Here is a 24676-nt window from a genome sequence, read left to right on the forward strand (position 1 = left end):
CCATAACATCCTTCTGGTCCATCTAGAGGGGCTGGGAGCTGGGGGCACTGTTATACGGTGGTTCCGCTCCTTTCTCCTGGGCCGTGTCCAGAAAGTGGTGGTGGGGGATGAGTGTTCAGACCCCTGGGCTCTCACTTGTGGGGTACCTCAGGGTTCTGTCCTCTCCCCCATGCTTTTCAACATCTACATGCAGCCACTGGGAGAGATCATCGGGGGTTTGGGCTGGGTGTTCATCAGTATGCGGATGATACCCAGCTCTACCTCTCTTTTAAATCAGAACCAGTGAAGGCGGTGAAGGTCCTGTGTGAGTGTCTGGAGGTGGTTGGAGGATGGATGGCAGCTAACAGATTGAGGTTGAATCCTGACAGTTGAATCCTGAAGTACTGTTTTGGGGGGATAGGAGGTAGGCAGGTGTGGAGGGCTTCCTGGACCTGAATGGGGTAACTGAGCCCCTGAAGGACCAGGTTCGCAGCCTGGGAGTCATTCTGGACTCACAGCTGTCCATGGAGGCACAGGTCAATTCTGGGTCCAGGGCAGCTGCTTATCAGCTCCATCTGGTATGCAGGCTGAGACTCTACCTGCCCGCAGACTGTCTCGCTAGAGTGTTGCATGCTCTAGTTATCTCTTGCTTGGACTACTGCAATGTGCTCTATGCTGGGCTACCTTTGAAGGTGACCCGGAAACTACAACTAATCCAGAATGCGGCAGCTAGACTGGTGACTGGGAGCAGCTGCCGAGACCACATAACACCAGTATGGAAGACCTACATTGGCTCCCAGTACATTTCCGAGCACAATTCAAAAGTGTTGGAGCCGACCTATAAAGCCCTAAATGGCGTCGGTCCAGAATACCTGAAGGAGCGTCTCCACCCCCATCATTCAGCCCGGACACTGAGGTCCAGTGCTGAGGGCCTTGTGGCGGTTCCCTCGCAGCGAGAAGCCAAGTTACAGGAAACCAGGCCGAGGGAATTCTTGGTAGTGGCACCCGCCCTGTGGAACGCCTTCCCACCAGATGTCAAAGAGCAAAACTACAACCAGACTTTTAGAAAACATCTGAAGGCAGCCCTTTTTAGGGAAGCTTTTAATGTTTAATAGACTATTGTATTTTAATATTCTGTTGGAAGCTGCACAGAGTGTCTGGGGAAACCCAGCCAGATGTGCAGGGTATAAATAATTTATTATTATTATTATTATTATTATTATTATTATTATTATTATTATTATTATTATTATTATTATACAACTACATATAAAGACAATTAAAACACTATTATTATTACTTGTCGCCCATCTGACTGGGTTGCCCCAGACACTCTGTGCGGCTTAAAGGTAAAGGGACCCCTGACCATTAGGTCCAGTCATGGCCGACTCTGGGGTTGCGGTGCTCATCTTGCTTTATTGGCCAACCGTACAGCTTCCAGGTCATGTGGCCAGCATGACTAAGCCGCTTCTGGTGAACCAGAGCAGCACACGGAAACACCATTTACCTTCCTGCCGGAGTGGTACCTATTTATCTACTTGCACTTTGACATACTTTCGAACCATAGGTTGCCAGGAGCTGGGACCAAACAACGGGAGCTCACCCCGTCGCGGAACCGCCAACCTTACATTTAGGCAACTGTAATGGGCTTTGTGTGGGGCTCCCCTTAAGGCTATTCTGAACATAGCAGCTGGTGCTGAAGACTGTTGCCTGGGTGGTGGGTGGTGCCCCTTGCCAGGTACATGTCATACCTGGGCTATGGGACCTGCACTTGCTAACTATCAGTCGCCAAACCGGTTTGAAGGTGTTGTTTAGGGCTTTCTGCGCAAGTAACAACTCTGGATCAGGTTATCAGAAAGCCAGACTTCCCCTGCATTGCCAGGGTCAGGGCATTAGGATGAACAAACGGAATCCAATTAGCCATGTCACACTGTAACGATTTTCACCAGTGGCCTAGTTGTGGAAGAACCACTCTGCTGAAAAAGGAGAGGCCCCATCTGTATTGGCATTCGGCCAGCTTTTTAAGACATACCTGTTTAAGCAGGCCTTCCCCTTGATCTCTTGACATGACTCTCCTGCTTCAATTACAGTGCTGTTTTATTGGGTATTTTAATTACGGATATTTATATTTTAATGCTTGTGTAATTGGTTTGCATACTTGTAAACTGCTTGGAAGCCTGCCCATTCATTTCCATGGGTCTAATCCAGTAGCCTCTGGCTGGCCTGTGCTCATCAGGATGGCTATAGGACAGGATGTGGGGATGGAGAAGTCAGGGGAGCTCTAGCTTGGCAGCGGCTCTGCAGGTGGGCATACACCTGCAGGCTGCCACTGCCAACCCAGAGCTTTCCTGATCTTGCTACTGTCTCACCAGCCTTGGGAGGATGCCACTGCTGCCCCCACCCCCATACCGCTGATGGTCTGTGATTTACTTGGGTGCAACATAGTTAAAATATGAAACATTTACCTGTGGGAATCCCATTTTTCTTAAAGTTTTCAAGATAATCATTGCCAAAGGAATCCTTCCCAACCTACACAGCAAAAGTGAAAAAACATTAGATCTCTTACATTTAGTTGATGTTATGCAACTATATATTGCACACGTGTCACAGCCTTGTATTCCAAATGCAAATATTCTATATCAACAAGGGGGGAAAGATACACGCTCTTCTTGTGCATCTTGACTTACTGAGGCTGTAGTTTCAGCAAATTTTAACATTAAAGCATTCTGCACTCCTGTTTTGTAAGACCATTTCAAATACATGAGGTGGGATTTAACTAAGTTGTTCCGTGAGCATAACAAGGTCCATTCAAACAAGTGGGGGACTTCCTCCACCCCTTAAATCCGCTCTGAAGGTTTGGGGGAAGCTCCAAAGAGGTTTAAGGGGTGCATGGGGTGGGAGGAGGGGGTGGAAACATCTTATTGTGGGAATGAATCTTGTTCCCCATGCACATACCATATGTTGAATTCCACCCAGAAAGTTTAATAGGCATATTATTTTGCTGTATTGCTGCAACTCATATTTAGGATTCTACAATGTCCCACTTGGGATTTCTTTCACCGTATAAAGTGATTGCAAGGAATCATAAAACCCACTGACAAATACCCCTTCCTCTTGGTTCATGTGGGAACCAATGACACTGCAAGCAATAGCCTCCAGAAGATCAAAAGAGACTACGAGGCTCTCGGCAGGAAATTGAAGCAACTAAATGCACAAATTGTCATCTCGTCTGTCCTCCCAGTTGAACGACGTGGCCCAGGGAGAGAGGGGAAAATAGTGGAAGTGAACAGCTGGCTTCGCAAATGGTGTAAACAGGAACGGTTTGGATTCTTAGATCACGGACTGCAGTTTCTTGAAGATGGACTTCTGGCAAGCGATGGGCTGCACCTCACAACGGTTGGGAGAAATGTTTTTGCCAAAAATCTCAGAAACCTCATCAGGAGGGCTTTAAACTGACTAATGTGGGGGAGGGAGACAGTGCTCCTGAAGGTAGGAGTCTATCAATTAATGAAGATGATCATCCAAATGTCATAGACCAAATGGAGCAAACAGCACGCGGACCTAGTGGTGGGAGGAAAAAATCCTTAAATAAGAGACACGGGGGAATGATTAATGGACTTCAATGTCTGTACACTAATGCGCAAAGCATGGGAAATAAACAAGATGAGCTTGAGCTCTTGGTACAGCAAACTAAATATGACATAATAGGCATCACTGAAACCTGGTGGGATAAGTCCCACGATTGGAATGTAATAATGGGGGGATACAATCTATTTCAGAGAAACAGACCAGACAAGAAAGGAGGAGGAGTGGCGTTATATGTCAGGGATGTGTATACCTGTGAAGAGATCCAAGATTTAGAACCTCAAAGCCAAAGTGAGAGCATTTGGGTCAAAATTAAGGGAGAGAAGAATAACAGAGACCTCATTGTGGGAATTTACTATAGATCCCCAAGCCAAACGGAGGACATAGATGATGCCTTCCTGGAACAGATGGCCAAGCATGCAAAAGGAAGGGAGATAGTAGTAATGGGGGACTTCAATTACCCGGATATTTGTTGGACGTCAAACTCAGCCAAGAGCATAAGGTCAAACAGATTCCTCACTGGCCTTGCAGACAACTTCATTGTCCAGAAAGTGGGAGAAGCAACAAGAGGAACAGCCATTTTAGATCTGGTCCTAACCAATGTTGATGACCTGGTTAATGGGGTAGAAGTGGAAGGATCATTAGGCGCGAGTGATCATGCTCTTCTGAAGTTTACTATACAGCGGAAAGAAGCAGCCAAGCATACTAGGACTCAATTTCTTGACTTTAAGAAAGCCGACTTCATAAAACTTAGGGAAGTGCTGGGTGTGATCCCATGGACAGCAATACTAAAAGGAAAGGGAGTTCATGGTGGCTGGGAGTTTGTTAAGAGGGAGATAGTAAAAGCACAACGTCAGGCAATACCAATGAGACGGAAACATGGAAGGTGCCTAAAGAAGCCAGGGTGGCTATCAAAAGAACTTTTAACTGAATTAAGATTAAAAAAGGATGTGTACAAAAAATGGAAAAGGGGGGAAACCACCAAAGAGGAATTCAAACAAATAGCCAGCACGTGTAGACACAAAGTCAGAAAAGCTAAAGCACAGAATGAACTCAGGCTTGCTAGAGAGGTTAAAAGCAACAAAAAAGGCTTTTATGGGTATGTTCGTAGCAAAAGGAAGAACAAAGAAACAGTGGGGTCACTCAGAGGAGAAGATGGTGAAATGCAAACAGGGGACACAGAAAGGGCTGAACTCCTCAATTCCTTCTTTGCCTCAGTCTTCTCCGATAAAGAAAACAATGCCCGACCTGAAGAATTTGGAGCAAATGATTCAGCAAAGGAAACACAGCCCAGAATAACTAAGGAGATAGTACAAGAATATTTGGCTAGTTTAGATGTATTCAAGTCTCCAGGGCCAGATGAACTGCATCCAAGAGTATTAAAAGAACTGGCAGATGTGATCTCAGAACCACTGGCAGTCATCTTTGAGAATTCCTGGAGAACAGGCGAAGTCCCGGCAGACTGGAGGAGGGCAAATGTTGTCCCTATTTTCAAAAAGGGGAAAAGAGAGGACCCAAATAATTACCGCCCAGTCAGTCTGACATCAATACCAGGGAAGATTCTGGAGCAGATCATTAAGCAAACAGTCTGTGAGCACCTAGAAAGGAATGCTGTGATCACCAATAGTCAGCATGGATTTCTGAAAAATAAGTCATGTCAGACTAACCTGATCTCGTTTTTTGACAGAATTACAAGCCTGGTAGATGAAGGGAACGCAGTGGATGTAGCCTACCTTGATTTCAGCAAGGCATTTGACAAGGTGCCCCATGATATTCTTGTAAAGAAGCTGGTAAAATGCGGTCTTGACTATGCTACCACTCAGTGGATTTGTAACTGGCTGACTGACCGAACCCAAAGGGTGCTCATCAATGGTTCCTCTTCATCCTGGAGAAGAGTGACTAGTGGGGTGCCACAGGGTTCTGTCTTGGGCCCGGTCTTATTCAACATCTTTATCAACGACTTGGATGATGGACTCAAGGGCATCCTGATCAAATTTGCAGATGACACCAAACTGGGACGGGTGGCTAACACCCCAGAGGACAGGATCACACTTCAAAACGACCTTGACAGATTAGAGAACTGGGCAAAAACAAACAAGATGAATTTTAACAGGGAGAAATGTAAAGTATTGCACTTGGGCAAAAAAAATGAGAGGCACAAATACAAGATGGGTGACACCTGGCTTGAAAGCAGTACATGTGAAAAGGATCTAGGAGTCTTGGTTGACCACAAACTTGACATGAGCCAACAGTGTGACGCGGCAGCTAAAAAAGCCAATGCAATTCTGGGCTGCATCAATAGGAGTATAGCATCTAGATCAAGGGAAGTAATAGTGCCACTGTATTCTGCTCTGGTCAGACCACACCTGGAGTACTGTGTCCAGTTCTGGGCACCACAATTCAAGAAGGACACTGACAAACTGGAACGTGTCCAGAGGAGGGCAACCAAAATGGTCAAAGGCCTGGAAACGATGCCTTATGAGGAACGGCTAAGGGAGTTGGGCATGTTTAGCCTGGAGAAGAGGAGGTTAAGGGGTGATATGATAGCCATGTTCAAATATATAAAAGGATGTCACATAGAGGAGGGAGAAAGGTTGTTTTCTGCTGCTCCAGAGAAGCGGACACGGAGCAATGGATCCAAACTACAAGAAAGAAGATTCCACCTAAACATTAGGAAGAACTTCCTGACAGTAAGAGCTGTTCGACAGTGGAATTTGCTGCCAAGGAGTGTGGTGGAGTCTCCTACTTTGGAGGTCTTTAAGCAGAGGCTTGACAACCATATGTCAGGAGTGCTCTGATGGTGTTTCCTGCTTGGCAGGGGGTTGGACTCGATGGCCCTTGTCGTCTCTTCCAACTCTATGATTCTATGATTCTATGATTCTATAATGTAGTGTAAGGTCTCTCTGGGAGAAGAGTATTTTAAAAATGCAAAAATAGGATATCCATAAAACAAGCTCCACAAAACCAGATTTTTAAGCGAATGTTTAGCACCATGGGTTGAAAGTGATTTCAAAAGCATATAGCAAGACAAAGCATTTTAGAAGATGCTATTAAGATGCCATTAAAGAATATCACTGTTCCTAAGGGAGAACATAGACATCAGGGACATTTTGGTAAAGATGGACTGTTGTGGTCACGGACCAGAGAGGAATTAGACAAATAAACATGTCAAGTGGTTCTTGAAACTGAGCAGGAGCAATTTGTGGTTTCAAGATTCCCAGTCGGTCCTTGATTCCTATGCTAACATTTTAACAGAGCTGACATTAGCTATGCTTCCCAAGAGTGTTCTGTGTGGTTCAATGCATCACGGTAGTGCAGAATGCAGCATAAAACCATCTAAGATTTTTTAAATTTTTCTTTTTGCTTCAAGCCACTGATTTCAGGAATAAAAAAAAAATGGTACTCATTTCATAGAATTGTAGAGTTGGAAGGGACTGGATCCAAGGACAGGTCTTTGGGAAGAATATACCTTCTATTTGGGGGTCATTTCTTTCTTATGCCTCTTCCTTCAAGCATTTGATAACAAAAGCAAGACTCTTTGAATGGGAAGATAATTGGTTTTGCAATGATATGGTGCCCTCCTGATTTTTGGACTGCCCCTCCCACCAGCCTAGTATCCAATTTTTCAGCATGATGTTGTTGGCTAAGATTGGCCTACAGAATCAAAATAATCTGTTAATCTACAAATTAATTATATTGGGATGGGCAGGAGTATTTGCAAGCATTTATTATTGCACTATGCCCTTTTAAAATGTGGGGTTTGGGGGCAGGGTTATTGGGTTGTTGTTTTTATTTTGATTATGTATTTTGTGGTTGGTCTGGGTTGTTTTTTTCTGTGAACCGCCCTGAGACCTCCAGGTATAGGGTGGTGTATAAATTCAATTAACAACAACAACAACTATCTGTTCTGCATAACTAAATTCTATGGTCAACTTTTTAAAGAAGTATATTTCTTATTTTTATTGCACTGGAATCTCAACTTTGTTATCAAAAATTAAAAATCTAGTAAGGTCAATTTGGGGTGAGGGGGGATTAAATCATAGTTTAGGATGTCATAATTCAGCTTCCAAATTCATTGTTGTCATAGATGCACTCACACCATTATGTAACGAAAACAGCAATGCTGTTTCAGATGCAGTTGGCAGTGACCTACGATTTGAAAGCTTTTTTACATTCCATACTTAGCAAACCCAAGCCTTTGCTAACAAAGCACAACTGAGGTTCAGAGGCGACTTTCATTCTTAAAGCGCTGCAAAGGAACAAAACTGAAGCTCAGCCAGATAAAATGGAGATGCTGGGGGTGGATGGTCTGTTAAAGGCGGATGTAGGGCCACACTCCTTAGGAGAGCCGATCAATTTGGCTTTGCTCCTTTAAGTTGATGTGTCTATCTATGGCCAGGAGTTATTGTCACCAGTTGGGAGAACGCTTTCTGGAAGGGCTGAACCATTGTCCGGCCTGATTTGGCTATCTCTTGCCTTGACTAATGACATACATGGGCTTGCCCTTGAGGACATTTTTTGAAACATCAGCTGGTCCAGGATGCAGCAATACAGGGTTGGTTGGTTGGTTGGTTTTCACTAGTCCATTAAAGCATTATTAGAAGTCCAAGGTGCAGGTTTCAGCCTTCAAAAGAGGAGTGGAGCGCTTGCGTCTGAATGTTAAGACTACAGCTCTCATCATCCCTGATCACTGGACATGCTGTCTGGGACTGATGGTCAGGACTGATGGGAGTTGGGCTGATTCCAATGAAATTTGGAAAATAGGAATATAAGAACATAGGAAACTGTTTTATTCCAAGTCAGACCATAGGCTCATCTAGCTCAGCATTGTTGACAATGACTGATTTTATGTATTTGATATGATTTTATGTATTTGATATTTTATGTGAACCGCCCTGAGACCTTTGGGTGTAGGGCGGCATAGAAATTAAATAAATAATAAAATAAAAATAGTAACTGGCAGCAGCACTCCAGAAAGTCAGCTAGGGGGTCTCTCCCAGCCCTACCTGGCGATGCTAGGAAGTGAACTTGGGACCTTCTGTATGCTATACCCACTGAGCTACAGCCTATTCCCATCTCAAATGGTCTGCATCTGGGAAACCTTAAAGACTATCCACTCCTATATCTCCCTTGAGCAGAGCTATAAACAGTGCCACTAGCATCTCAAGTACTGCTACTCTCAAATACTGATACTACAAAACAGTGTCAGGGACTGGAGGAATGGTGGAGACCGCCTCCGCCTCCTGAACCTTCCAGAGAAGAGGAAGACAGTATAGATTTACAACAGTGGTTTGAGGAAAGTCACAACTCAGAGGTAGAGGAAGGGCAGAGTTGGGAAATAACGGGAGAGGAGGAGGGGAAAACAGAAGGAGCAGCTGGCTGTCACGTTATCACTAGAAAGCAATCCAGACCTCACTTCTCCCAGAACCAAGTGAGCATTGAAAACATGAGAGCAAAGGGCTCATTGGCAAATGTCCCTAAGCAGCCACCGTAAAGTGGGTGGCGCTGTTGACGATTGAGGAGAGAAGGGGGATGGGGATTAGTCGGAGCAATGCCATTACTCTAAGAGACACCATTTCTAAGCCTCTCTATGAATACTGAATAAAGACATTGGTAAGAACTCTCCCTGGCAGCCTACTGGGGTGGGGGGTCGGATTCCCTGAAGCCTGACAAACAGAGCTTTTTGCAGTGGGGATACCCATTGTATCAAGTTCCCTCCTGAGGAAAATATGCCCCACTTGCCCCACTGTGGTTTTTAAGAAAAGCAATAAAGACCATGCTTTCTAACCAGGCTTCTGAGGAGCTAGCTTAAGGTGCACTGCTAGAAAGTTGACTTGAACCCTCCGTTCTTCATTTGTTTTTCACTGTTGCTTTTTTAAAATACACTTACGACCGTATGTATATTTGGGGCAGGTGTGAACCCAGAAGATGCTTACCATGCATATCATGGAGGTTTTCGCCCCAAGTCGAGCAGCTTGGACACACTGGTTGGCACCTTTCCCTCCAAATCCAGAGAAAAACCTGTGACCGTGTATGGTTTCTCCAGCTTTTGGCAGGCGTGTGGTAAGGCTGGCAGTTAAAGAAAGAAATATAATATGGGGTTTGAGTGAATTAACAACTGAAATCAAAAGAATTACAAACCTCATACTAATTGGGCATATACATAATGTAATAGGGGAATCAAAGCTATTGGGATACATCCAAAAGTACTTACAATAGTAATCCAGTACAGTGGTACCTCTGGATACAGACGCTTCAGGTTACAGACACTTCAGGTTACAGACTCCGCTAACCCAGAAATAGTACCTCAGGTTAAGAACTTTGCTTCAGGATGTGAACAGAAATCGTGCTCTGGCGGCGCGGCAGCAGCAGTGGGAGACCCCATTAGCTAAAGTGGTGCTTCAGGTTAAGAACAGTTTCAGGTTAGGAACGGACCTCCGGAACGAATTAAGTACTTAACCCGAGGTACCACTGTATAGGTAAATGCAGTCTCTTTCACTATAAGCCTCTCCATTCAAATCTTCTCCACCACTATAACTATCGCGAAGAAAAACAGGCCTCACAACAGATGCATTGAACTTTGTTGTTAACAGATATGTCACAGCAGAAGGTGGTACCAAGAACCACAAGGTCCAAAATAAAGCTTTAAAGTTCCCGGGTCAACAGCTTTGCATAGGGCTAGGGAAGCTGGTGCTCCCCCACTGTGGCTGGATTACCATTTTCAGTTACCTTTGCTAATGATTACATATGCTATAAAAAAATTAAAAGCTAACTAGATTTTTTTTTTTTACAAAAAATGCAATTGCACAATTATGCCAGGAATCTGATGAAAACCACTCAGCAAATTCTATGTAATTCTCTCTCTCTCTCTCTCTCTCTCTCTCTCTCTCTCACACACACACACACACACACATAGCAATCATCAGAAAGAACAATTCTTCCTCAAACACATTTCCACCTTGCATATTAAACATACTCCCAAACACTCATCTATACGCAGTTATGGAAGGTTCACTTTTACCGATACAGCTATTAATAAAATAGAAGTATTGTTAAAATGTAATGCTATTATCTTGTCACAGATTTCTGCAATGAGAAGCAATTATTAGATTTTGCTTTTCATCAGACTAGCTTAAAAGGCAGTTCAGACTGCTGCTTTGAATTGACAATGATGAGTAATCTGTACGATTAAGGAAGCATCGGAATTCTACACTTACTAACATTGCCACAAAACTGCATAATAGACCAAAAGCACACATACGCAGAAACAGCTAACATTACAAACTAAACCCAAACAACTTTGTTAGGATGTTCACAATTGTTGCCTACAACATTTTCTATGGTAATTCATAACTGACATAAACATTCAGACTGCCACCTTACGCAGACTTATCAAGGAATAATTCCCATTGTGCTCAGTGGGAATTATTTCTGATGTAAGCATGGTTAGAATTACATACACTGCAAGCAAAATGGATATGTGCACACCACTGAAATAGTCTACAGATGAGTTAACATAATTTCCATTCCACTGTATACAGCACACTCTGTAATGTAATCAGAATTAAATTAAATCGACTCTTTCCCCAATTTTCTTCCCAGTTTAATTGTGCATGTTACCAATTAATCTTGACCTTTGTTAATATAATAGCTATTTTGCACTACCTCTTCTCTTTCTGGCACCATGTCACTGCTGATGGTGCTTTGAGACACAGCCTCTCTGAAAGGTTCTTCTTGAGGGACTGATGGAATGATAGACAGGAATGCATTCTGCTTTTATCAGGGATCAACCATAAAAGAAAAGAACACATCCCCAAACAACCAACTCCCCCTACAAAAGTCTTATTTTTTAAAAAAAGAAACTGACAGGTATCTGCAGGTATCAGGGTGTCTAAGGGTGCCATATTGGGAACTCCCAGTCTCTATGGTCACCTGGTGTGTGAGCTGCCATCTTTCAATTTCAGAAATTTGACACGATATATGCTGCACACCACCCAGGAACCTGACTTGATGAAGGGTAGGTGGCACAAAAATATTCCCCCCTCTTATACCTGCTTTTCCTCATACAGATCCCAGAGCTGCTAACATTTGTAAAATTCAACAAAAACAAGTTAAAACACATAGCACACTCAGTTAATCCAACAGGGCTCCTCTCACTATGCTCTAAAAACTTGCAGAAATAGTTAGGTCACCAGCTGCTATCTGGATGAATATAAAGAAGAGGACAGCTGGGCAGGAGTTCAAAAAATGAGGTGCTGCCACTGAGAAGACCCTGCTACTCACTCCAGCTCATACTCATGAGGGTACCACAAGCCAGGCCTCCCCACAGATCTCAAAACTCAGGTAGGTTTTTACTGGGGAACTCCAAGTACTTTTTAAAATAAGTAACAGAAAAGGTCTCACGTAAGTATTTTTTCAAACATTAACTCAGAGATGGATTGAAACCGTTTGTATTCAGTGGTCAAAATTTACTGCCTTGCCAAAGACTATCAGAAATCCCACAGTACGACTAAATTAATTCTCATCTATAGCCTCTCTTCATCGGTCCTTACTTACCGTATGTTACATCATGAGAGAAATGTGGATGCAAAACAAAAACCCCTGGAAAAATCTGATATGACCTCCTTCCCCCATCCTATTTTTGTTTCATTCAGGAAAGTGGAGCAGTGACTCATTTATTTGTAGCACTGTTCATTCAGCAATTAACACATACAGGAATAAAAACTGATACAAAGAGTGAAACCCTACTACCTACGGCTGGGGAAGACCATCCAGATAAGGGGTCTGAGAGCAACTGCCATAGCTGCTGCTACCACAGAGCAACATGTTAAATTGTGCGCTGGGGCTGAGCTCAACAACCTGTCACTTTGCTCTGCAATTTTAAGCATGTCTGTTCAATAGGACCTCCTCCCCTGCACATATGTATAGAAAGTATACAGAAGCATATTAAATAAAAGGAATTTAAAGAGAAATCTTCAACAGCAAGTGATCTGCTTATAAACCTTGGTGTACTGGGTTTGTCACACATCAAGAGTTTTGAGCAGAAGTCTTAAATGCATTGCTTTGAAGAAAATACTTAATAACCAAGGAAACGGGCAAAAGAACTGGCAAGTAGGCATGCTAAATGCCACATAGCAGAAGATGTTTACACAGGACTTTGTTCCTGGCAACAAAAAATGTTATAAGGGTGTTGACAACACAGCACAATGTTCAGTTTGTGAATATCTTAAAATATGGTGAGATGGAGTGAAAACTTTGCAGGGGATCCAAAGCACGTCTCTCAACCTCCAAAGTCCAAGTAAGTTTGAAAAAAAACCACCAAATAAGGGAGAGAGGGAGGAAGTCAGATTTACTCATGGTACTGCAATTTTTAAAAAATTATCTCATATCAAGAAGGTATAATGCATTTGAAGGAGTCCCTGCCTATAGTCCTAGCCTACAGTGGTGTAGGTAAGGGACTCTCCGATCATCACAGGATGTCCCTGAAGTCTTGCCACTGGTTCCTCACAACTTTGGTTATGACAATCAGAGTGAGGGCTTGCTTGGGACAAATACTCAGTAGTCAGGTTGCTAACAGAAGAGCCTGGCTCAACATATTGTCTATGAAGAATCTTACTTTTGCAAGTCTTGTTGATTTCACCTTTGGACTGAGCTGTAAGAATGAACAGAGTCCATATAATACAAGATCTGGGGCAAATTGGCTCCTGTGTGAGTCGAGTTTCACATTCCCATGGAGGATCCATGGAGGATGATCAGGCAAGGAGATAGATCACTGGGAGAAATGTCCTTCTTCTGACACTACTACAAAGGCTCAGGGTGGCTGCATCTCAGCAATGTGGGCAACTGAGCACACTTGTGACAAGGCATGAGAAGATAGCCTCTCACAGCTTGTACATAAGAGATGAAAAGGGCAGGACAAGGATGCCAGCCATACCTTAGGTTTGACAACAGGATTTTATAAGTTCCTTCCTTTCCCAGATTCCTTGGAAGCTGGTGCCACTTATATTATCCGTTCGGAGTTCAAGACTTACAAATTCAATTTATGTCCAGATAATGGGTCTGATGGCAAAGAAGAAACTGCATCATCAGAATTCTACCACCCAGAAGTGATTGCATTATTTCTTGCCCTCTTAACCCTCATCAGGATTAAATATTAGCCATGTCTGCAGCCACAGCCTGATTTCTGCAGTCTGGCACACAGCACTCATTTTTAGCACTAGACTGACAACTGATGCCAACGTGATGCCACACACCACTTCTCATGCCACTTTCTACCAGTCGTGGGAAACCCTCTGCTCACAGTGTTACACATGATCATCCTTAAAATTCTTAAACAGGTCTCATTCTTGTTCAAAGCTATTAATCCTCTGCTTTTCTTGTCTAACCCTTAAATTCCACCTAATTTTACTTACAGTTGCAAATTCCCATAGTTTAGTGAACCACTCTTTTAGAGGAATTTCCTTTCCCCCAGTATTTTACATGCAGCATCCTAGCTGCTAACACCATATAAAAGACATCCTGCTAATATTAAACATGATTTCTTGAAATAAATGTTTTGCCTCTAGGAAGTCCACCAACAGTGGATAACATCCACTCTGCCTGTTCAACACTTCCAAGAGTTACTGTTACCAGTATCACATATACTCTTTTAAGAGAGTTGAATATCACCTAGTTTATAACTTGAGTTTTCTATTAATGATATCAATACAATTCATATTGTTCATATATTCCCCCATATCCTCTAGAACCCCCTCTCCTATCATTGCTTCCCATGTTCAAGTGTAATCCTATTTTCTGTCTTCTCTCTTACTCAGTATAATTTGGTAAATTTCAAACAGCATATTTCTTGGTTTCTCTCAAATTAATTCTTCAACAGTATTTAACTCTCTCAATTCCACTCTGTATCTGAACTCTCTCTTATTTGAAGATATTCAAATACTAGCGGCCTTATTATCACTCAAAATTTCCTTAACCCTGCTCAGGGGCCTGACCTGATTACTGTTAAAATTCCACTGGAATGATTCCATTTTTGTTAAACTGTTGCTAAAATAGCTGCATCCAGTGGAGATTTTAAGGAACAGAAACAGTTTTTAAATTTACCCTCCCCACACACTTTCCATAGTGCTACTAATCCCTTTTTCTAATTTTTATCTTAATTTTCTATGCACAAGAACACATTTGGTGCAATTCCAGCAGAATAGTTTTCCAAATTGTTTATACGGTATAGCCTTCTCCTATTTCATAACAACTTTTAACCGATCCATTTCATGGGCTGCTTCTGTAGCAGTAGACACACTAAGCTTTACTCAAAGGAGATCTATTGAAATGAATGGACCTAAGTTAGTCATATCCATTAATTTCAGTGGGTCTACTCTGAGTATGATTAACATTGCCTATAACCCAAAATACATAATTTAAAGGAGGATATATCCATAGATGTCAGGAGGAATCCTGTGCTATGATCAGATCTGTAGCCCATAAATTTGTTAATCCAGCATACCTGAATCTCAAATATCTTTGACTGGAATGGAACAAAGCCAGTTGACACACTTTTGCAATCATACTATCTAATATCAAAAGGTTACTGATCTCTGGTAAACATATTTCTTAAACGCACATGATTGAAAGGTTAAGGCCACAATCATATGCACACTAACCTGGAAGTAAACTCTACTGAATGCAGAGGGGCTAACTTCTAAGTTTCATGTAATGATAAGGGCTAAAGCTAGTTATTTCATTGCATGTTTCTTTGGAGTTGGCTAAAGGGACAAAAACAATGTCATGTGACAGGCAAACTGAAATGCTCCCAACTGATGCATAGCAATAGAAATTTCTCCGGGAATTTCAGTGCACAAACTGTAGTCATCAGACTCCAATTCATATGTGTTCTTTCCACCCAGGCACAGAAGACGCTTTCGAGTTGCTCATTTTATTTCATTTTAAACATAACTGTTTTCCTTCTAAGATCAAACAACGCCAATTCACTTATTCCATTACCCATGCTAAGGCCCCAAAGAATTAAGCAATGGTTTCCAAGCCCCATGTGGGCTATAATGCCATGGAGCTTGGTAAAGGCAAGCCTTATCTCACAATCCATAATTTTTAATTGCCAGTACTCAGAGGAATGCCTAAATCTTCCACTGATGGCATCACAGTCTACTGCCATGGAAATAGTTAGCACTACAAACAGCGACCTCACCTCTATGGAAAACAGAGAAGACTGTGTAAAGTGGAAATGACAGCTGGGATAAATCAGCCTTCAAATATAATAAACATTTAAAGTAGCCTGCTTAAACATACACACAGACGAACACACACCAACAGTTCATACTAGCCTAGGGATCACTGCAGGACACACAAGTTTCTGGAAATGTCCATGTGTCCTTACACACTCCTGTGCTGTTTCTATCTGCAGGATCTGAACCATCTGAGAATTTATTATTCATCCTCTCAGGGCTGGCCAACATCTCTAATCTCAGTCCCCGCTCCTCAGTTGTTACTATCCTGCATCCAGCCGATCTTTACTGGGATTGTGGTTCTGCGTACCAAAGTTTAAGAAGGCTGCCAACAAACTGGAGCATGTCCAGAGGAGCGTAACAAAGATGACAAGGGTCCTAGAGGACAAGACGTATGAAGAAAGTTGTGGGGGACACACAACAGACGAGACCATTTAGAGGTGACACAACAGCCATCTTCAAATATCACATGGATGGAGCAAATTTGTTTTCTGTTGCTCCACAGGGCAGTACATGAACCAATAGCCCCAAAATACAATAAAGGGGATTTTAATTAGACTTCAGGAAGTATGTGTTCATGGTATGAGCTGCTTGGGGAAGAAATGGATTGCCTTGAAAGTTATAGAGCAGGGATCAGCAACCTTTTCCAGCCATGGGCCAGTCCACCATCCCTCAGACCATGTGGTGGGCCGGATTATTATATATATATATATATTTTTTGGGGGGAATGAATGAATTCCTATGCCCCACAAATAACCCAGATATGCTTTTTAAATAAAAGCACACATTCTACCCATGTAAACACACCAGGCAGGCCTCACAAATAACCCAGAGATGCATTTTAAATAAAAGGACACATTCTACTCATGTAAAAACATGCTGATTTCTGGACCGTCCGCGGTCCGGACTGAGAAGGAAATCTGGTTGGATCTGGCCCCAGGCCTTAGTTTGCCTACCTATGAACTAAGCCATTTGCTGCACAACAGTAGATTTTCGGTTGCATGGAGTTAAACGAGATTGCCTTTGAGGTTACTTCTGCTTCTCTGTTTCTACGATTCTAAGCTCTCCACTTTGCCCCTTGTCCCATCTGTTATATTCCTGCCACACATCAAGCATGTTTCAACAACAAACCATGAACTGTAAAACCATAGGACAAACCTTGGTTACAGGTCATGGTTAGCCTGGAGAGAGCTAAAGCATGAGCCAAACAGCCACAGTCTCCTCCCTGGAAGTCCCCCCTGCACATGCTAAACCTGGGAGTCCCCCCTGCACATGCTAAACCATGGTTTGTGAGTGAACCAGACCATTGAAACTACAGAGCCTAGGACTTGCCGATCTGAAGGTCGGTGGTTCAAATCCCTGTGATGGGGTGAGCTCCAGTTGTTCGGTCCCAGCTCTTGCCCACCTAGCAGTTCAAAAGCACATCAAAGTGCAAGTAGATAAATAGGTACCACTCCAGCGGGAAGGTAAACGGAGTTTCCATACGCTGCTCTGGTTCACCAGAAGCGTCTTAGTCATGCTGGCCACATGACCCGGAAAAACTGTCTGCGGACAAATGCCGGCTCCCTCGGCCTATAGAGCGAGATGAGCGCACAACCTCAGAGTCGTCCGCGACTGGACCTAATGGTCAAGGGTACCTTTACCTTTTACTCTAAGTAGAACCTAGTTAGTGGAACCCAAATGAACAACTAACACAACTGCCAGGCTTCTGACACACATCTTGGTATCTTGGATGATACCTTCAGTGACTCTGGGTCACATGCCCAGTGACTACAATGAATATATTCTGTGGCAACAAACCATTTAGAAAATGAAAATCAGAAATGCAACTGGCCACTGTGAAACATTTTAAAGGTTTAGGGCTTTTAGTCAAGTGCCTGCTTAGAGATCTGTATAATGTATTTTCTTTTTTGCGGGTGAACAGCTTTAATTACAGGCTAACTAACAATGAAACAGAATGATAACTCAAATGTTTTGTTGAGGGTTTATAGATGTGTTTAAGGCTGGATGGAGAAAAAGAGCTGGAAGGTGGCTCCAGGCACATTCGCCAACATGAAAGAAGGCACGCATTCTGGAGAGGAGGAGAGAAAGACAAAGGGAAGGTGGAGAAGTCTAGGCAGATCGTGGGGAGTGGAAGAATGCAGGCGGAGATAAGGGCTGTGCAGGGAAGGAAATTCATTTTCTCCTCAAAGAACCCAAAGCAGTTTTTTTCAAATCTTGGGAAGATACAAATCTAGAAAACTGGTTTTTGGGAAATCTATGAAGGGAATGGAAACAACTTGTTGTAATTGGAAAAAAGAAATAATGAGGCCAAGACAGAACATTCTAAAAACAATACTGTTCATGGTTGCACATCAAAGGAGGAGTTGCACAGAGCAGACAGAAGCAAAAGATAATTGCATACACACGTTTTAGAGAAGGGTTGGTACCCCGGAAGGAAAAATAACCTATTCAGTATCTTGGGCTTCATGGGAAAGAAATACCTTCAACAATTGTCCTTGTTTGCCTGCCACAGTATGACAAACTATTGCTTACAGGGACTGCTCATGGCTAGCAAGAAGAGAACTTAAGAGCTTATGTTCAGACAACATGCCAAGCCAAACTTTGCTTGGCAGAGAAATAAAAAAAAACAACCCACTGGGGGTAGGAGCAAAGCAGCAATGAACTCCTCTCAGAGAAACTGCATGTTTGTGAATTCTAGTAAGCCAGAGTTTACCACAAACAAAGCCAGGGGTCAAAAAAAATTTTCAGCAGGGGGCCGGTCCACTGTCCCTCAGACCTTGTGGGGGGCCGGAATATATTTGGGTGGGGGGAAATGAATGCATTCCTATGCCCCACAAATAAAGCAGAGATGCATTTTAAATAAAAGGACACATTCTAATCTTGTAAAAACACGCTGATTCCCGGACCGTCCGCGGGCTGGATTTAGAAAGCAATTGGGCCAGATCCGGCCCCTAGGCCTTACTTTGCCTACCCATGACCTAAAGCATATCTTGAAAATACCTGTCTAACCTTTTGCTTAGACTTCTTCAACATTTTTTTCCCTACTATTCAAAATGATTTATTTTTAATCATAATATGATAGTTACCCACTCCCTGCCCCAGGTCACATCTCATGCCATTCAGGTTTCATGACCTGGCCGGATCTGGCCCCGGGCCTTAGTTTGCCTACCCATGAACTACGCCATTTCCTTACTGTGATGTTTGGAACCAGGTGCCACCACATATAATTGAGCTTCACAATAGGTCTGTGTGGTATAAGAAGCTAAAATACACTTTTACATACAGCTTTATGTGTGTATGGCTTTAAAAGAGGCTTAGACAAATTCATGGAGGATGAGGCTGTCCGTGGCTACTAACCCTGATGGCTATGTTCTCTTCAACCAGAGATCAAGCCTTTGGAGTGACAGGCCCTGCCTGTGGAACTCCTTGCAAGTAGAGGTCTGGAAGGAGTCAACCCTGCCTTATTTTGAAACTTGCATTTTTAAACCTACCAGTATTAATTGCTTTTTTTTTTTTAGTAAGATTTTATGTTGTAAATTGCCAATTGTTGGCTGCAATTATATTTTAGTAAATTGTGGGTTGCTTGCTTTATCAGCTGTTGGTTTGCTGATATTTTACTTGTGAGTATATTGTACTATATATTAATTTTATTGGAAACCTCTTTGGAAGAGTTTACTCTTCAAGATGGCATATCAATGTTTCAAATAAATGCTATGCTGGTGGAATGCCAAATACACTGGTGGCATGACAAATACGCCAGCAGAACTCTTCTAATACACTTGCAGATGCCTCCATTCGCAGAGCCATTTCCGGCAGAATAAAGTATAGGATTACTCTGCCTATCTTTTGAATGTATTTATGATTATGGTTTATTGTTACTCAGTGTTAAGCTTTGGTAGATTGATGCTGCCTTTATCATTTCCTAAAATCTAAGGCATATATTTTTTATTGTTCCTCCTCAGCCAATCAGCCTATTAAAAATTATTATTAACAGAACTGAGTACAAGATAGGACTAGAAATCAGGATGCGATTTCTATTTTTGGGTGGTGAAAATAGCAAGCCAGACGCAAATGAATCCCCATGAGAGGGTAAGAACTGAAATATTGTTTGCCCACAACAAGCATACGTGCTTGGTTTCAGGGTTGCAACTTTTCTTGTTCTCAAAAAAATTAGAAGGAAGCAATATTATTGCTCTGATTGTTTCAGCATAGCTCTCTGCATTTAATTTCATCTATTACAGCAATTTTCCATTTTAAATTCAGTTATTTTTAGTGTGTCTCATTCTCACTAGCCTTGTGTACTGGAACTCTCAACTGCATGAAATGCTATGCAGATCTTAAGCCAATACTGACCATCTCTAAGTTCCCTTCACTGCCATTCTATAGCATTCCTGCAATGTTACATGAGCATATATGTTGATCCGGAATTAAATTCCACTAGAATAAGGCAATATGTGTGTAGATTCATGTAATGAGCTAAAGACTGAAGGTTTTCTCAACTTACTGGCAGGATACTGGAGGGTAGGGCTGTAGTAAGCCATTCCCAATCCTCTATTCCCACATAAAGTTTCCTAACTTCTAGAGCAAAATGGGAGAGAGAGTTTTTGGACCAGCAGGTGGAGTGGATGAGAACTGGACTCCAACAACATCTGGAGGGCCACAGGTTCCTATTCTAGCTTTAACATCCCTTTTCTAGAGCGTCAGGTGTTAATAGACCTGACACACCGTAGTCTCTCCCACTGTTAACAATTAAAATGCCAATGCCACCAACAGACATTTAAAATTCTAACATTTAAAGGCTTATCATCAATCTTCAACACAGTATACACAAAACATGCTAGCCTTCTTATACAAAATGAAAGAACAAGGTCTCATGAGGGCCTTTTAGCATTTTTATAGTGAAATACTATGCATCGCTTCTCACAAATATGTCCCACTGAATTCAATGAAATGTACTCCCAGGTAATTATGTAATGGTATTATAGCCTTAACTTTCCGGGGGAAGAAACCTACATATGCCAAAATTCAGGGGTGCTTTACAGAGTCACTGACATTGACAATCAATACAACAGAATGCAGTGGGGGGAAACAGTGTGTGTTTGAACATCACAATAAACCATAAGTTTCAGATTTTAAACCAATCTGTTTAGTGTTTTCTTTGTTGTACTTAAGTCAGTGTGGACACAAAAGTGTTTTTAATTTTGCAAAAGATGGCATATTTTTATTTTATTTTATTTTTTATTTTAGTTTTATTCTTCCCTGTCTAATTAGTTTTAGGGAACAAACATAAAGGCTATTCATTAGCAGTAATAAGTAATCTGCTCCAAATATTTGCTTAAATTAGTATTTGCAAAGTGTGTTCCGAGTAACTCTGGGATTTAACTGAAACTCTTCAGGAATTTCTTGATGAGAAGATAGATAATTATGGATATGCTGCCTGAAAGACTGTTGGGGAACTATTACTGATTTACCCTGAAATGCATAGTTGAAGAAAAGTAATGGAAGCATTCTAGGGTGACAAGTGAGCTTAACAAACCTGGCTGTGTGCTTGTCAGCCGACTGCAACCTAGACCAGGGTTGGAGGGTTTTTGTTTTTTTCCAGTCCAAGGACTGCATTCTTTCAGGGACAACCTTCTAGGAGCCACTGGTGTGTAGTGGGAAGAACAATGGATGGAAGACTTACTTTTGCACAACAGGTTACATTTCAGGCACACAAATACCAGAGGTTTCTACACACACATACACCTCTCCAGCCCTCATCCAAACAAGACAAATTATTGGAGACCAAGGAAACATTCTAGCCACACAAAATTACTTGAGGGTTTGAGTAGGGCCAGTAAGAGATGTGGCCAGAGGAACAGCGAGAGTCTTAAGGGCCAGATAGAGACATGTGGTCCAAAGTTTTCCATCTCTGCCTTAGACCACTGATCTTCAGCTAGTGAGCTGGGACCCAACATGGGGCCATGATCTAAGGAGATTTGAAACAGCAGGTGGCAAAAAAGAGAAAAGAAATGGGTCTCCCAATGTATGTTTGGGCTAAAGGTGGGTCCCTGGTTTGAAATTATTCAAGGCTACTGCCTTAGAACATGCTCCAGAATCCTCTGAAAGACACTTGTAAGAATTTTGAAGCAGTCATCAACAATCCATCAAATGAAGAAAAGTGCTCCTGGAAATTACTGACTAAATACATAAGTCACCCATCACTTCTGTAGCAGGTCACAGTGGTCTCAGAACAATACTTTCATTTGCAGTAGGAAGGCAAAAGCGTATCAGGCAGATATTCCTGTTTCCACTGGACCACAGCTCTGCAGCAGAGCACTTGCGATGAATGCAGAAGGGCCTAGGCTCAACCTTAAGGCATCTCCACTTAAAAGGACCTAGTGGCAGATGCTGGGAAACATCCCTGCCTGAAACCCTGGAAAGCCACACCCAGAAAGAATAGATGGGCAAATAGCCTGACTTGATATAAGGTAGCTTCCTATGTTCTTGGGGGTCTTTTTGTTTGTCGTTATGACTGTAAGGCTATTGATAGATCTTTTACATCTTATGACTGTTGTGAACTTCTCTTTAACTCTGGTAAAAATGGGATACTAAGTAAATAATGTCAGGGAATGGAGAATACATAATGGCAGAACATGGGATCCATTGTGGACTGTACCTTATCCTTCCTGTATAAACAGCAGGTTATTTCATTTTCATCAGTGGACATGATGCAAAGTAGGTACTTTTGTCTTAGTTGGAAGGAATATGGTTACTTGAGTCACACTGAGCACGAGGAATTAGAACTCTTCAGTTCTGCTTGTATATCACACTATGAGTTATTAACGTATTAACTCATGAGAACCGAAAAGGCAAAGTCCACGGTGATAGTTTCATTGGGATACATTGATCTATAAGACTATGCAAATGCTTAACCTCAATTTTTTCTCCCTCTCGCACAAAAAAGCTATGTGAACCTAAAATTACTTCAAAAGCTTGAATGTTTTCACAAATTAAAGTTGATTTTTGCTCCAGAAAGAATCATGGAGGTACTTTAACTACAATTTGTATTCACAATCAACACACAAACGGATAAAGTTTTTTTCCTACTTCAGTTCAATATGTGCAGAGAGGTGACTGCAATTACAAAAGGATAGTATTTATTTTGGACTTATTAGGAGCACGATCCTAAGCGTGCACCATTGAAACCCACCTCTCTGCATATTTACTCAGAAGTAAGTCACACTGGGTGGTATGCAGTGGGGTTTCTTTGGGGGGGGGTGCAGGAGTACGCATACCCATAAACATTTTGTTAATCTTTGTACTTTTGTCCATTTACTGTATTTATTTTTCCCAATTTGAACTATAAAATGGTGATTTTCTTGAATCAAAATGAGAGTACCCCTAAACATTTTTTAAGGGGGGGGGGAAGCACCGGTGGTATGCAATGAAACAGTTGTGCTAGTGCAATAATTAGTTCTAAAATTGGTGCAAGTGAAAAAGGATTACTCATTACTTTCTTCCCTACGTCTGTTCCAGAGGGTTTGGGGGCAGTGAGGGACAGGACCCAGAACAAGCTGGGGCTGTGTGGAAATGAGGAGAATGTTCCATTGTGGAAAGAGAAATTGTGCTAGCAGAATGGCTCACATCAGTGTACTGCTGCATGCAACCCACAGAGTTTACAGGGACTTACTCCCAAGTGTACATCTTAGGCATGCTTCAGAAAAAACCTTCATGATATCTATTAGACTGCAGCAGAGAGAGAGAGACCCTTTGTCAGCTTTGCTGAAATATCAGGACCATTGGGCCTTTTGCCCCTCAACTGCCACCTGACATCAGCCCCTCAAGCAAACTGCAGTGGAGGGAAGAGAGAAACCAGTTCACTTGGGGCTCCTGCTGTCTTTGCAACTCTTTCCATTCCAGTTGGCCATGATGAACTTCGCCACTAAGACCAGAGTTTGCTCTTTCCCCCCTTCTCTCTACTTCCAGAGGCTTGGGCTTGCAGGGCTGCAGCCTCCAACACGCCTCCTCCTCTCCCTGGACTCTGCAGCCACTTCGCTGTAAGAGCCTTAAGAAAACCGAACCAGCTGGTAAAACAGGGGGCGCAGCAGCAGCAGCAGCAGAGGATCCCATTTGCCATACTAACCTCACCAGATCAGTCATACAGGATCCCACCACCACGACCTCAGCAGCTGCCATGTCAGAGAGAGGTTTAGGACCACAGCACCTAACCTGACTCGCATCTACCTGAGCTGCCTGGGCACTAGCTCTCCAACCACCGCTCACCCCGCTTTGCCACAGGGGGGTCCTTCGCCTGCCCGCTATGTGCGCCCGCCAAGGCGCCTGAGTTTTTACTTTGCGCTTTCCCGAACTTCGACTGCGGAGCGAGCTCAGCACACCGTTAGCAGAGCACCCCATTATAACTCTGCTGCCCGTTCTAACGGGCGCGAATTTTTTTTTTCAGGCGCGCTTTAGTCGCCTATATATCCACGGAAGCCCCGATTTTCCTTTTTTTAAAAAAACTGCCTATCGGGCTTTTCTGCAGGAGATTGGCACGCGGGCGCGCACGCAGGAGCGTGCTGGGCGGAGTGGGAGGGTCTACGCAGGCGCGCGGGGCAAGGCGAGTCGCAGCTGCTGGGTTTCTTGGAGGTTTGTTTGCCCGTACTTCTCCCCCCCCCCCCCGTGCAGTCTCCCTTTACACACAGCAACAGGGGGTGGGGTGGGGGCCAAAGACGGTTCCCCTTCAGGCTGGGTGGGGTGGGTGGATGCTGGTGGGGTTTCTCCACCCCTCCTCTTTCTCTTCTTATTAGGGGAGCAAAGCATGAAGGAAGGGGCTTGGCTTGGCTGGGGGGGGGGGGGAGGAACAGCAACCCCTCAGACCTGGGCATTTGACG

The 24676-nt window shown here is 43.0% G+C and overlaps 2 protein-coding genes across 5 annotated transcripts in view; one reads left to right on the forward strand and one right to left on the reverse strand.

The window, feature by feature from the left end:
* RBKS (ribokinase) overlaps positions 1-24218 on the reverse strand; it is a 78278-nt gene extending 54060 nt beyond the window's left edge. The window contains exons 1-3 of one of the 4 annotated variants that reach the window (XM_081186467.1): positions 24030-24206; positions 9501-9633; positions 2445-2508 (exon numbers count right to left, since the gene is read on the reverse strand). In XM_081186467.1, coding sequence (XP_081042593.1) covers positions 2445-2508; positions 9501-9512 — 76 coding nt within the window. In that variant the 5' untranslated portion in view covers positions 9513-9633; positions 24030-24206. Of the gene's footprint in view, positions 1-2444; positions 2509-9500; positions 9634-9778; positions 10054-23928 lie in introns of those variants that run through there. The other 3 variants (XM_081186465.1, XM_081186468.1, XM_081186466.1) reach the window with 3 other exon arrangements.
* A 131-nt stretch (positions 24219-24349) lies between these two features.
* Positions 24350-24676, forward strand: part of BABAM2 (BRISC and BRCA1 A complex member 2) — a 135663-nt gene continuing 135336 nt past the window's right edge. The window contains exon 1 of the mRNA XM_081186464.1: positions 24350-24431. The gene's annotated coding sequence lies outside the window, so the exon portion shown is untranslated. The remainder of the gene's footprint in view (positions 24432-24676) is intronic.

This window comes from Podarcis bocagei, assembly GCF_964188305.1.
Source record: "Podarcis bocagei genome assembly, chromosome: 3".
Taxonomy (NCBI): Eukaryota; Metazoa; Chordata; class Lepidosauria; order Squamata; family Lacertidae; genus Podarcis; species Podarcis bocagei.